The sequence below is a fragment of the Acomys russatus genome, chromosome 7 (genome assembly GCF_903995435.1).
Source record: "Acomys russatus chromosome 7, mAcoRus1.1, whole genome shotgun sequence".
NCBI classification, from domain to species: Eukaryota; Metazoa; Chordata; class Mammalia; order Rodentia; family Muridae; genus Acomys; species Acomys russatus.
The window spans coordinates 2,902,623-2,915,019 of record NC_067143.1 but is presented as its reverse complement, the minus strand read 5'-3'; the positions used below and the strand labels follow the sequence as shown (position 1 = coordinate 2,915,019).

Sequence of the window (12,397 nt, the reverse complement as noted above, 5' to 3'; positions counted from 1 at the left end):
TTAAGATTTATTTATTATTATGTATACAGTGCCGTCTGCATGTACACCTGCAGGCCAGAAGAGGGCATCAGATCACAGTATAAATGGTTGTCAGCCACCATGTGGTTGCTGGGAATTGAACTCATGACCTCTGGAAGAGCAGCCAGTGCTCTTAGCCGCTTAGCCATCTCTCCTGAATCTAGAGCTTACTTATTTAGCTAGACTGGCTGGCCAAGGGGCTCCAGATATATCCTCATTCATCCCCAACTTCCCAAGCATCTGGGCTTTTAAGTCAATTATGGGATAGGAACCTGTCTCTGTGCTTGTGCAACAAGCACTTTATGAACTGAGGTACCCTCCTAGCCTCAATATTTGTTGCTAACAGTCTCGGTTTATAGCTAAAGCTGTTTTGGAATTCAGGATCTTCTTTCTTCAGCCTGCTAAATGCTCGGGGAATCTGTGTATGACCACATTCAGGTTATTATTTTTATTTTACATGTTTCCTTTCGTTTTGGAGACAGGCTCTCAGTGTGTAACCTAGGCTGGCCTGGCTCTTGGGACCTTTTTAATCTTGTCTTCCAAAGCCTTTGGATTATAACTTTGCGCCACTCTACTTGCTTTTTTCAGACATCTTTAAATTTTTTTAAATTAACCATTTATTTCTGTGGAGGCTAAAGTGCAGCTTACAGTGGTGGATTATCCTACCTAGTGTTCCCAGGGATTGAGGTCAGCTTGCCAGGCTTGCTGCCAAAGAGTTTTTATGCACTAGCCCCTTGGGTGTCAAAAAAGACCCTCTCACAGCGTCACATATCAGATGTCTGACATACCAGACATTTACGTTATCATTCATAACTAGCAAAATTACAGTTACAAAGTAGCAATGAAGTAATTTTGTGGTGGGGGGATCACAACAACATGAGAAATTGTATTGAAATGTCATAGTTTTTTCTTTTCTTTTTTTGGGGGGGGAGATTGAGAGTGACAGTACCTAACTCATCTTGCTGGGGTTCTTCATTGCAGACCACACTTGGAGTGTTGGCAAGGAGGCCGTCGTGAACTTATCTATATTTCTCCCCTTGCAAATTAGTAACAAACTTGGTACATGGGTTTGTGATTGAATGGGCTAAGTAGACAGCTTCAATGGTTATTCTTATCCTCAGCTTGGCTCTTACGTCTGTTGTTCAGGGAGCGGGGATGATGCCATTCTGTTTCTTGAGACGGAGACAGATTAAGAGACGGAAAGTCTGGAGTTCGGCGTGAAATGTTGAAAATGTCCTGGAGGCTGTTTGTTACAGTAGTTTGGAATTTAGAAGCAAAGCCTAGTCAGACAATATTTGGAAATCCTGTCCCTATATGTAGAGTGTAAATAGAGTGCTTAGAGCTATAATGCTGAGTAGTGAAAGGACTAGCAAACCAGACTTCATCTTATCTTCCATCTTATCACACACAGAACAAAGGGACCATCTATTAACCAAGGACAGACAGATGTTCCCAGTCCCACTATAGAGTGCTGTTGCTGACTCCACACATTGCTGACCCCCTATCACATCCTCCCAATTGCTGTCTTGCTAAAAATAATGATGCTTTCTGGTCCTGGCCAGTCCAGATAAGACTGCCCTCCCCCTTCCTGTACATGCCTTTCTGCTTATAGTTTTTCGCTTTTAAAAAGACTGTAGTAAGCTTACTCCTGGTTTGTTTTCAGTTCCAATATTGAAACCACATCCCTGGGCTCCAGTACCTGTTCCCTGGAAAATAAACTCTTTGCTCAACTACCGGATATCCTTGGTGTTTCATTTGTTGGACTCCAGACCCAACAGTACCAAGCAGGGCCATGTGTAGATGATGAGAAAAGTGGTTTTCCAATGGCTGCGCGATAAGGAACCCCAAGAAAAGCTTTGAAAGATTTGTATGTTTTTATTGAGTGAGGATATGAGTACTTTATTGTGCAAATGGGTGTGCATGTCTGTTCATGCGTCTGGACTCTGAAAGAGAGTCTCAAATGTCCTCTATCATGCTCTGTCTATTCTTGTGGGGCAGAGTTTCTCCTTGAATCTGGAGCTTGTGATTTCTTGGCTAGGTTGGACAAAGGTAGCCTAGAATTCCTGATTCCCCCGCCTCCACTTTCCAAGTGCAGTTAACAAGTTTGCACTAATATACTTAGTATAGGCAGAACGAGGGTGAAACTCAGTTTCATTTTTACTAAGCAAGCACTGTAACAACTAAGCAACATCCACAGCCCAGAAGAAAAACTAAACAAAACAAACAAAAGCTGAGGGAGCAAGTTGCTGAGGCTCCTGTTTCTTCCTGACAGCCAAGTGAAAAAAAAAGCATACCTCAGTAGGAGGGTCATGGTTTCAAGGATGTGGGTATCATTAATGAACTTAATTTAATGACCAATTTTGTGGAATTTTAGAGAGGTGCACTGGGGTGCTGATCATGTGATTGGCTTGGGTTTTCAACAATGGGAATCAACATTCCTCATTAGGGAAATAGAAATTGGAAACCACAAAGAGAAACCAAGTTGCAGTCACTAGGATAGCTTGCAATTTAAATGTTAAATGATGCCTTGTGTTCCAGAAGAGGGTGCAAAGATCAAAAGCCTCATTACTGTTGCTAGCAGTGAGATAAAACAGGGTACCCACTGTCAGTTCCTACAAGAATTAGGGCCTGGTAAGAAGTCTTGGTAAGCAAAGGACTTACAGTGAAACAGGAAGACCTGAGTTTAAATCTCCAGTACCCATGTAAAATGCTCCTAGTACTGAGCCTCTGTAATCCCAGCCCTCCTGTGGCAAGATGAGCGATGGACACAGGAGAATCCCAGGAAGCTCGGGCAAGATGCAGTGGAGTCTTAGAGAACGGACGCCGAGGTGACATATTTAACCTCCACATGTATGCACCTAGTCACATGAACGTATAGACACACACATACATGCACATGCACACGCATATGAACACACAACACAAAAGAACTGGCTAGGGCTGTAGATGTGGCTCAGTTAGTAGAGAAATTGCCTAGTGTGCTCAAAGCCCCTAGTTCTATCCCCTGAATATTGTGTCTAGAATTCCAGAACTCGAAACATAAAGTCTGCAGGATCAAAAGCTCAGGGTCATGCTTGCCATGTCTAAGGCTAACCGGTGCTCTATGAGAGCCTATTGCAAAATAGTAACAATTAAAAATAATTAAACCTAGCAGTTCTTTTCCTAGGTTCATACTCAAGATAATTAAATTCATAGATCCACACAAAAACCTACCAAAGAACATCATACTCCCAAATTAAAGACAACCAAAATATGTGTCAACTGATAATGGGGTAGATGACAGTGAGTTGTGTCCCTGCTATGATATATTGCTTAATAATAAAAAGGAATAAATCGAAGATTCAATAGCGTGAGTGAGCATTGAAAGTGTTATGCTAAATCAAGTCATAAGAGATCACACTGCCTGATTGCACTTACATGAACTGTCTAGAACAGGTAAATTCACAGTGACTGCTTCAGGTGTGTGTGCGAGAGGCATTGGGATGAGCAGTGACCACCAGTGGATATAGAGTTAATTTACTAAAATCAAATTTTACCAGCATTTTCTTGGATTATTGCTATCCACAGAAAGGGAAGTGGCATGGTAGTTCAGGAGTTAAGTTAAGTCAAGAGAGTCTTAGAAGGTTTTTGAGTTAAGATTTCTTGTAGGCCAGGATGGCCTTGAACTCCCTGTGTAGCAGAGTATGATTAATTGTGATTGCCCATTTGACATCTGGGAAGAGAGTCTCTGGAAGGAATGGTGTGGATTAGAGTGGCCTTTTCTTATGCCTGTAAGTGATTTAACTAGGATTTTAATTGAGGTGGCATGACTCCCCTGACGCAGGCAGCACCATTTTTATGGGCTGGGCCCTGGGGAGCTGAGTACCAGCTTGGTGTGTTAATCCATTGCTCTCTGCTCTTGACTGGGTGTGATAGGAAGTGTTGCATCAAGTTCCTGCAATAATTGACAGTGGTCCGGAATTTCTTCCTTGCTGCTTTTGTCAGGGTATGTTCTCACAGCTAATTGAGAATGGCGATGAACTTCTGATCCTCCTGCCTTCAATTTCTAGGTGGTGTGCATCACATCGTCCAGTGAACTTGTATTTTCTTGAATTTTTATTTAAGATGTATGGGTGCTTTGTCTGCATGTATGCCAGTGTACTACACCCACAGAAGCCAGAAAAAAGACTCTGGATATCCTGGAATGGAAGTTAAAGAGGTTGTGAGCCACCATGTGGGGACTGGGAATTGAATTCAGGTTCCATGGAAGACAAGCTCTTAACTGTTGAGCCATATCCCCAGCTCCAACACCTGTATTTTCTGAAGACAGAACCTAGGTTCCTAGGAAGCTCAAACATCTAAGACTGGACCCTGTGTCTCAAATCCTCAGTGACAAGAAAAATGCAAGAGGTGCTTGGAGGAAAATAAATTAAAAATTTTTTATTATAGCTTAATCACTGTACAAACATTAAATAGCAACAGGGAGAAATGGGTGACCTTCTGGCCCTGGTTCTACAAACCCACACCCTGATCAATAAATTACCCCTTCCCAGAGACCCAGAAGTCTGATTTGCAATACTGAAGTCCAGACTGAAGAAATCTTGGATGATTCCCTCATTTCAAAGAGAAAATAAACTGAGGCCAGGGGGTCCCCATGAATTCCATGACTCCAGAGGCTACCCCGCAGGACGTCTGTTGACTACCCTATAGCACTCAGTGGGCATGGCGTCTTCATGGCCAGATTTCATACCTGAACACGGTAGCCACCGCTCCGACGTCGGCATAGCCTCCTCACACCCACCCAATAGATAGTCAACATTACCACCCAGTAGGTCACATAGGCGCCTGCCCCAGCAGCGAGGTGGTAGGCCTCAGCTGCCCGGGATGGGCCGCTCCAGTCGGCGCTGGCCTCCTGGGCCACACTGCGGGCCAGACCTCCAAGCAACAGTAGAGCCCAGAGTGCCAAGGGTAGCACCGGGACATAGTTAGCAGCCAGCTTCTTCCGCCCCGAGGTGCCCCAGCCACTTTGATTCATGGTGACTAACGCCAGGAACTTGGCGGGCAGCAAGCCACACATGTAGAGTGGCGCATAGAGTGACAACAGCACCATACGCAGGCAGCCACGGAGCCAGGCTGCAAAGGCCGCCTTGGCCAATGCCACGCCCTGCACGCACAGCAGCACCCAGAGTAGAGCCCACGGGCGCCCAGCGTAGAAAAGACGCAGCACCGTGGCAGCCACGAAGAAAGGGAAGAGGCCTGAGACTACCGCTTCATAGGTCATCCACGCATGGTGGCGGTGCCACCACAGGGCGTTATATAGCCACTCTCGGAAGTAAGACTTGGACCAGCGGGTCTGCTGGCTCAGCCAGCGAAGAAAGGAGGAAGGAGTCTCTGAGTAGCATCTGGACCGTGAGGTATACCTGATAGAACACAGAGAAAGAAAAGCAGGTATCAGTGTGGTTCTTCCTGAGGCTTGGGCAGGAGTTTTACATTTTAATATGGTACGTGCATGAATGCTTTGCTTGCATGTATACACACACACACACACACACACACACACACACACACACACACACACATATGCTACATGTATTCCTGGTGCTTAAGGAGGTCAGAAGAGGGCATCAAAGGCCTTGGAACTGCAGTTATAAATGCTGTGAGCTGCCATGTAGGCACTTGCAATTGAACCCAAGGCTTCTGCAAGACCAGCCAGTGCCCTTCACTGCTGAACTACCTGTCCAGTCTGTTGGTCAGAGTTTTGAAATTGACCATTTTCACTAATATCAGGGCAAGTTTTGTTTTTGTTGTTGTGTTTATGTGTGTGTGTGTGTGTGTTTTTTACTGTATTTGTTTTCTTGTCACTGAGACAAAACACCTAAGGGCTTATTCTGGCTCATAGTTCACAGATCAAGTGTGTCAGGGGTGGGAAGCAATATAAGGGATCTGACCACATTGCATCGATTTACAAGAAGCAGAGGGGAATGGATGCTGGTGTGTGTGTGTGTGTGTGTGTGTGTGTGTGTGTGTGCGCGCGCGCGCGTGTGCGCGCCGGCAGCATTTGTGCAGAGTTCAGAGGACCAGGTATAGGAACCAGGCACGGCAGCTTGGCTAGCCCAGCTTTCTTCACTGTACTCAGCCTGGGGGACTTCACCCCACAAAATGTTCCTGCCCACATGTAGGGTGATCTTCTCACTTTAACGAACCCAATCTAGGTACTCCCCAACAGACAGGCCCAAAGATTTGTCTTCTAAGTGACCCTACATTCTGCCAATTGACAGTGCTTGCTGTCACATTTAACTTGTCTCAGCTTCAGTTTGATTTGATTTTTAAAGATTTGTTTTAATTTTTTTATCTATGTGTATGTGTTTCACTGTGTGTGTGTGTGTGTGTGTGTGTGTGTGTGTGTGAGAGAGAGAGAGAGAGAGAGAGAGAGAGAGAGAGAGAGAGAGAGAGAGAGAGAGAGAGAGAGCGCTCCTATGTGTATTAATGTGCAAGAAAGCCAGAAAACTGTTTCAGGTTCCCTGAAGATAGAATTAGAAGCACGTGAGAGAGAGAGAGAGAGAGAGAGAGAGAGAGAGAGAGAGCGCTCCTATGTGTATTAATGTGCAAGAAAGCCAGAAAACTGTTTCAGGTTCCCTGAAGATAGAATTAGAAGCACGTGTGAGCCCCTGATATGGGTGCTGGAATTCAACTTAAGTCCTCTGGAAGAGGCCCTCTTAACTAATGAGCCATCTCTCCAGCCTTCTCAACATCCTTTCTATGGGTCTGTACCATGATTTAATCTTTACAACAGCTTGGGTTGCATGAAGATTGAAATGCCAAGCAATTTTGAGTAATTGCTCAAGCAATGTGATCTACTGCTGTTTTTACTGTGAGTAATATTGTTACTACAGACATGACTAATACTATAGTCATTGACACTAACACCATCAGTGACATGACTAAGTGCTGACTAAATTGTCAGGTCCTGCCACACCCATGCAGGTTACATAGAATCCCAATTAAGGAAAGTCCCAGATGGCCAGCAGCGACATCAAAACTAGTCTTTTTTGTTTTTGTTTTTTTTTGCTTGTTTGATTGTTTTGGCTGTCACCTGTGCCCTGATTATAGTCAATGGATGTTTGTTTACACCTGTGCCAGTTAGTTTTAACTGTCAACTTGGTATAGCCAGCGTAGAGTCACCTGAGAAGAAAGCCTCCGTTGAAGAACTGTCTAGGTCAGGTTGGCCTGTGGGCACGTTTGTGGGGATCTGTCTTGATTGTTCACTGGGACTTTAGCACTACATCACAGAGAAGGCACTGGGTAGTGTTAGAGTAGAGAAAGCTAGCTAAATAGTAAGGAGGAGGAGGCAGCCTGATACGTTCCATTCATTTCTCTCTGCCTTGGAATGTGAATGTGCCGTAACTGGTTGCTTGGGTTCCGGCCTTGGCTTTCAGTGACCTACAGTGATCTGTAACTGCAAGTCAAATAAGCAGTCTCTCCCTTAAGATGTCTTTGGTCAAGGATATTTGTGGCAGAAACAAAAGCTAAGACATCACCTCTTCCCTAGGAAAAGTCATGCAACATTTTATAGGTTGCCACACCTGATAGATATATTCTCTTCCCAGAGCAAGAAGGAATTCATGTGCTCTTTGCCTACTGCTGGGCCTCTGCAGCATCTAAGGAAGACTTAATAACCAAATTCATATTGTCACGAAAGAATTCTCCAGTGTGCTTAATGGAGATCAGGCACTCTCCTCCATAGGCCGTTGTTGGGGGATGGTCTAATGTATTTTGATGCTAATTACTGCTCGCTGTCTCTGTGATCCACCTTTGATTAATAAAAAGCCATCCCACCTGGGCAGGGCAGAGGAGACAGGTGTGGCTAAGGTTCCAGAGAGAGAGATAGGATTGTGAGAAGAAGAGGAGGAAGAAGAAAGAAGACCCGAGGGTCCTGTGAGGAGAGGATTAGAAGGCCACCATGGGTTAGATGGAAGAGAGACCAGCATGGATGGACAATTCAGCCCAAATCAAGAGCATTAGCAAGTATTTGGGATTAAGGATGGGAGTTAGCTTTATAGAAATTATTGGAAGTAGATGGCATGGGATATGATACCTGCCCCACTATGGGAAGTAATTTAGAGGAATAATGTCTGCCCTGCCCCAGGTTAACTAAGGCTATTTAAAAATAACAAGTGTCTGTGTCTTAATTGATTGCTAGCCAGGCCTACTGATAATATAATACTAATATAAATAATTTAAAAACAATAGGCAGTTGCTATTTTTTTTTCTTGCTTCTCTCTCTCTCTCTCTGTGTCTGTCTCAGGGACACTCACTGGCATCCTCACACGCTTGATCACCTGGTCCCCTCAACTTACTTGGTAGCATAGCCCATGCTGAGCATGCGGTTGGTGAGGTGCCTGTCATCCCCAAAAGTGCAGTGGGTGCCCAGGAACTTCTGGTTGTACCAGGCCTCCAGGAACTGCTGCAGGAGATTGTTCCTGTATAGGCCTAGGTAAAGTGAGGAGGACAGAAGCATCAGCCTCTGAAGTGGCCAATGTTTTTCTTAACTCATCTCTGTTTCCCATCATCTCCAGCCTGTTCTCAGACTGTCTCTAACCATCTCCCCCTCCCTCCCCCCCAAACTGCTCTAGTCTTATGCTTAACTCTCTGCCCATCCCAACATGACTGTTACCTGACCACACACTGTAAAGACACCACTACCCCCACAATGCCATGGCATTCTCAATGCCCTGTTCAATCACCCCATCTCTACTCCAAACTCATCTCACTCCCTTCCACAACCTTTTTTACAGTAACTTCCCCAGCCCTACTTTTTGCCATCAACTCTAACCTGCCTCTGCCTCTGTTTGTCCCTTGTCACCCACCCCCGAAGCCCTCCAAGGACTGCTTTCGCTCACCCAGAGGACCACTGATGCAGGACACGCAGTGGAAGTAGCTCTGACAAGCTCGCTCCACGTTGAAGGCTACCCAGTATCTCAGGCTGCTCAGGAAGCTGACCCAGGAGTCCAGAGGGTTCAGGATCCTCACGTCTCCTCCAACAGCCCCCACCCGGGGGTCCTCATCCAGCACCTGCACAAGCTCCAGCAGTGCCATGGGGTCTAGTCTTGTGTCTGAGTCACAGACCTGTGAGGAAGAAGGCACCAGAATTAGACCAGAACCCTATACAGGGCTGGTGCTTGGAAGGGCTTGTAGATTGTTTATACCATTGACTTTCTGGAATCCTGAATTATATAAAAAGGAGAAAGTGAGTTGAACATAAGCATTCATCCTGACTGTGGATGGAATATGACTAGCTGCTTCAAGTTCCTGCCTTGACTTCCCCTCCATGAAGAATCAGACCTTGAAGTATGAGCCAAAATAAGCCCTTTGTCCCTTAAAGTGTTTTTGTCAGAGTATTTTCTCAAAGCAACATGAAAAATAAAAACTAAGACAGTAGAATATTAGTGATCACAATGAATGGATGAATGCATATCATAGATGGATGGATGACACACATAGATGGATGGATGACACACATCATAGATGGATGGATGACACACATCATAGATGGATGGATGACACATATCATAGATGGATGACACACATCATGGATGGATGGATAACACACATCATAGATGGATAACACACATCATAGATGGATGGATGACACATCATGGATGGATGACACATATCATGGATGGATGACACACATCTCAACACTGAAGGAAGGAAAATGAAAGAAAATGAGGAAGAGGAGGAGGAAGAGAGAGGAAAGAGCAAACCCCTGCACAAAAATGGTACGTGAGTGAATAAGCGAATGAGGTCCACACTGGATGTATACAGGGTGGATTTCAGAAGGGTGAAGGAAAGAAGCTCCATATTGCATGAAGAAATTAATCAACATTATATTGAATGCCTGGATAAGTTAGTGGATGAATGGTTCAGTGAATGAATCTTTGTTTTAACGGAATGTGTAGTTGCACGAGTTTCCTTCTGTCTTCAGTGGCTCCATAAATGAAAGAAGGGAATGGTTCTCTTCACTCAGTGTTGTGGCTTGTATGTGAAATGTCCCCCACAGGCTCATCTGTTTGAACACTGGGTCTCATAGCTGGTGGTGCTGTTTTGGAAGGTTATGCAACTTTTACTAGGTGGAGCCTTGGTGGGGAAAGTGGGTCATTGGGGAGCAGCTAGCGGGGCCTCACTTCCCTTTCTCTGTCTGTGGGAGCCGTGTGATCAGCTTTCTCGAGCTCCTGAATCCATGCCTTACTTATCACCATGGACTATGCCCTCTACCTGTGAGCCAAAATAACCCTTTTCTTATTTAGGTTGCCATTGTCTGGTATTTTGTCACAGCAACAAGCATATAAATGGATAGAGTTGTTGGGTACAAGCAAAAGAAACTTATTCTAAGTACTACCATTTTATTTTCAGATTCCATTTAATCATAGGGAGAAACTAAGTTCAAAGTCCCAGGCCCTATGGGAACTGGGAACTTCTCAATAGCTGAACAGCCTCTGTTGTGAAGAAACAGTTATCTGAATCTCAGGGACGACTTGTAAGGACATCTCAAGGGAAGCTTCTCCATCTTGCTGGCGGAGTCAAACACGTTCATGTTCCCAGGCCCAGGGACCTACTTCTTTTCTCATCAATGGAAACTCCCTTGCTCAAGCCGTTATGTCAAAATATGATTGGACAGTGCTACAGCCCACCCTGTACACCCTGTGGTTTTGTCCTTTAAATATGCTCTATAACATCCCTTCAGGGTCATAGTTCAGCTCCAGAGTTTGGTCTGTGGCCCTGATCCATCAGGAGCAGCTTGGCTACAATATATTTTTGTCATCATAACAGGGTGATTGAGCCCTGTTTTGGGTGTGTACATGTACCTTTGAAAGAAGGAGAATCACACCAAAAGGGGAAAAAAAAAAAAAAAAAAAAAGAAATCATATCAAATGTATGGATAGATTAACTAAATGTCCATATTAAATCAATTCATCAATTGTTGATGAGAGAATTGAATTAGAGTTTCTGTCTGAATGTGTGTGGTGAGTAATGAAAGAAGAAATTATTTAAGCCTGGGGAGATGACTAGGTGGATAAGAGTGTCTGTTGTGCAAGCTTGAGCACCCAGACGTGAATCCTCAGCATCCCTGTCAAAAGCTAAGTGTGACTGCATGTGCCTGTAAAATAGTGAGTGCTGTGTGTGAGTGTGAGTGTAAACAAGAGGGTCACGGGGCTTTCTGACTGAAGTTCAGTGGAGGGCCTGTCTCAAAGGATTGAGGGAGGGGGAGAGTGATAGAGCTGGATACCAGACTTACACACACACACACACACACACACACACACACACACACGGGAAAACAGGATTGACTCGACATTGAAGAAATGAATGCATGATCTATTGGAGGATGGATAAAAAGCAGGAATAGCTATAGAAAAAAATCTTTTCACTAAATAAAGACAGGAAGAGATTTCTTCAAATCTTGAAAGCTTGACTTAGAACTTCCTCCTGCCTATACCTCCCAAGGCCTGTGGTGCACCCTACTCTTTATGAAGTGGAGGGTGTGATATCACACACAAGGGACACAGAAGAACCTTGCACTCACCTGTACGTAATCCACGGAGTCTCCTAGTGCTTTGAATGCTGTGTACATGACCTCGCGCTTGCCGCCCCAGCGCTGCGCCACGCACACGCACCTGTTCGTCCTCACCAGTGCTTCCACCACCAGCCGCCCGGGGTCCTCTGCTTCCACCTCGCGGTAGGAACCCTCACCCACTGTGCTTGCGGGCTCCCAGGGCTGGTGGTAGTTGCCGTCCCACACATAGGTTGCAGGGTTCTCCTCCGCGAAAACTTCTCGGAACATGTCCACCATGTACAGATCCTCTGCACGGTTGCCGTCCACCACCATAAGGACACGCAGCCGCGCGCGCGGGTACAGCAGGGAACGTGCCGATGTCAAGCACTGGCGCAGGTACGCGGGGTCCTCCGGTAGGCGGGATGGTGAGCGCCACGCTACGTGCTGTGGCCGTGTCCAGTGGTCCTTTCGCCTTGGCTCGCTGCGCAGCAGCCGCCACCCTCCGGTGCTCCAGGTAAGCAAAGAGGCTCTGTGCCACCAAGTGCGCACTGAGGAACGCCCCATAGAGGCCAAAGGCAAGGAGGCCATATCGATCAGATGCCAGAGGTACTCCCGTGGAGTAGGCCCAGGTCATGAGGCCCAGGATGAGCAGGGCGAAGGTGATTGTGAGCAATCGACGGCACAGGCTGGAGCAGCGACGCGCTGCCTCTGAGGGTTTTTGCATGCCCTGTGAGAAGCAAAGGAGAAGGATCAGCCTTGAGGGCCTCCCGGAGATGACTTTACTCTTGGTAAACTCCCTCCTAAGCTGCACGGTGACATCTCAGAACTTTTTAATGATATATCTTA

At 45.7% G+C, this 12,397-nt stretch overlaps 1 protein-coding gene across 1 annotated transcript; it reads right to left on the bottom strand.

The window, feature by feature from the left end:
* Window positions 1-4,425: 4,425 nt before the first annotated feature.
* On the bottom strand, window positions 4,426-12,397 carry LOC127191356 (hyaluronan synthase 1-like). The gene is given in 5 exon segments (XM_051148425.1): window positions 4,426-5,417; window positions 8,355-8,487; window positions 8,898-9,123; window positions 11,582-11,972; window positions 11,974-12,397. Coding segments are annotated over 5 exon segments (1,728 nt in total). The 5' UTR covers window positions 12,276-12,397; the 3' UTR covers window positions 4,426-4,741.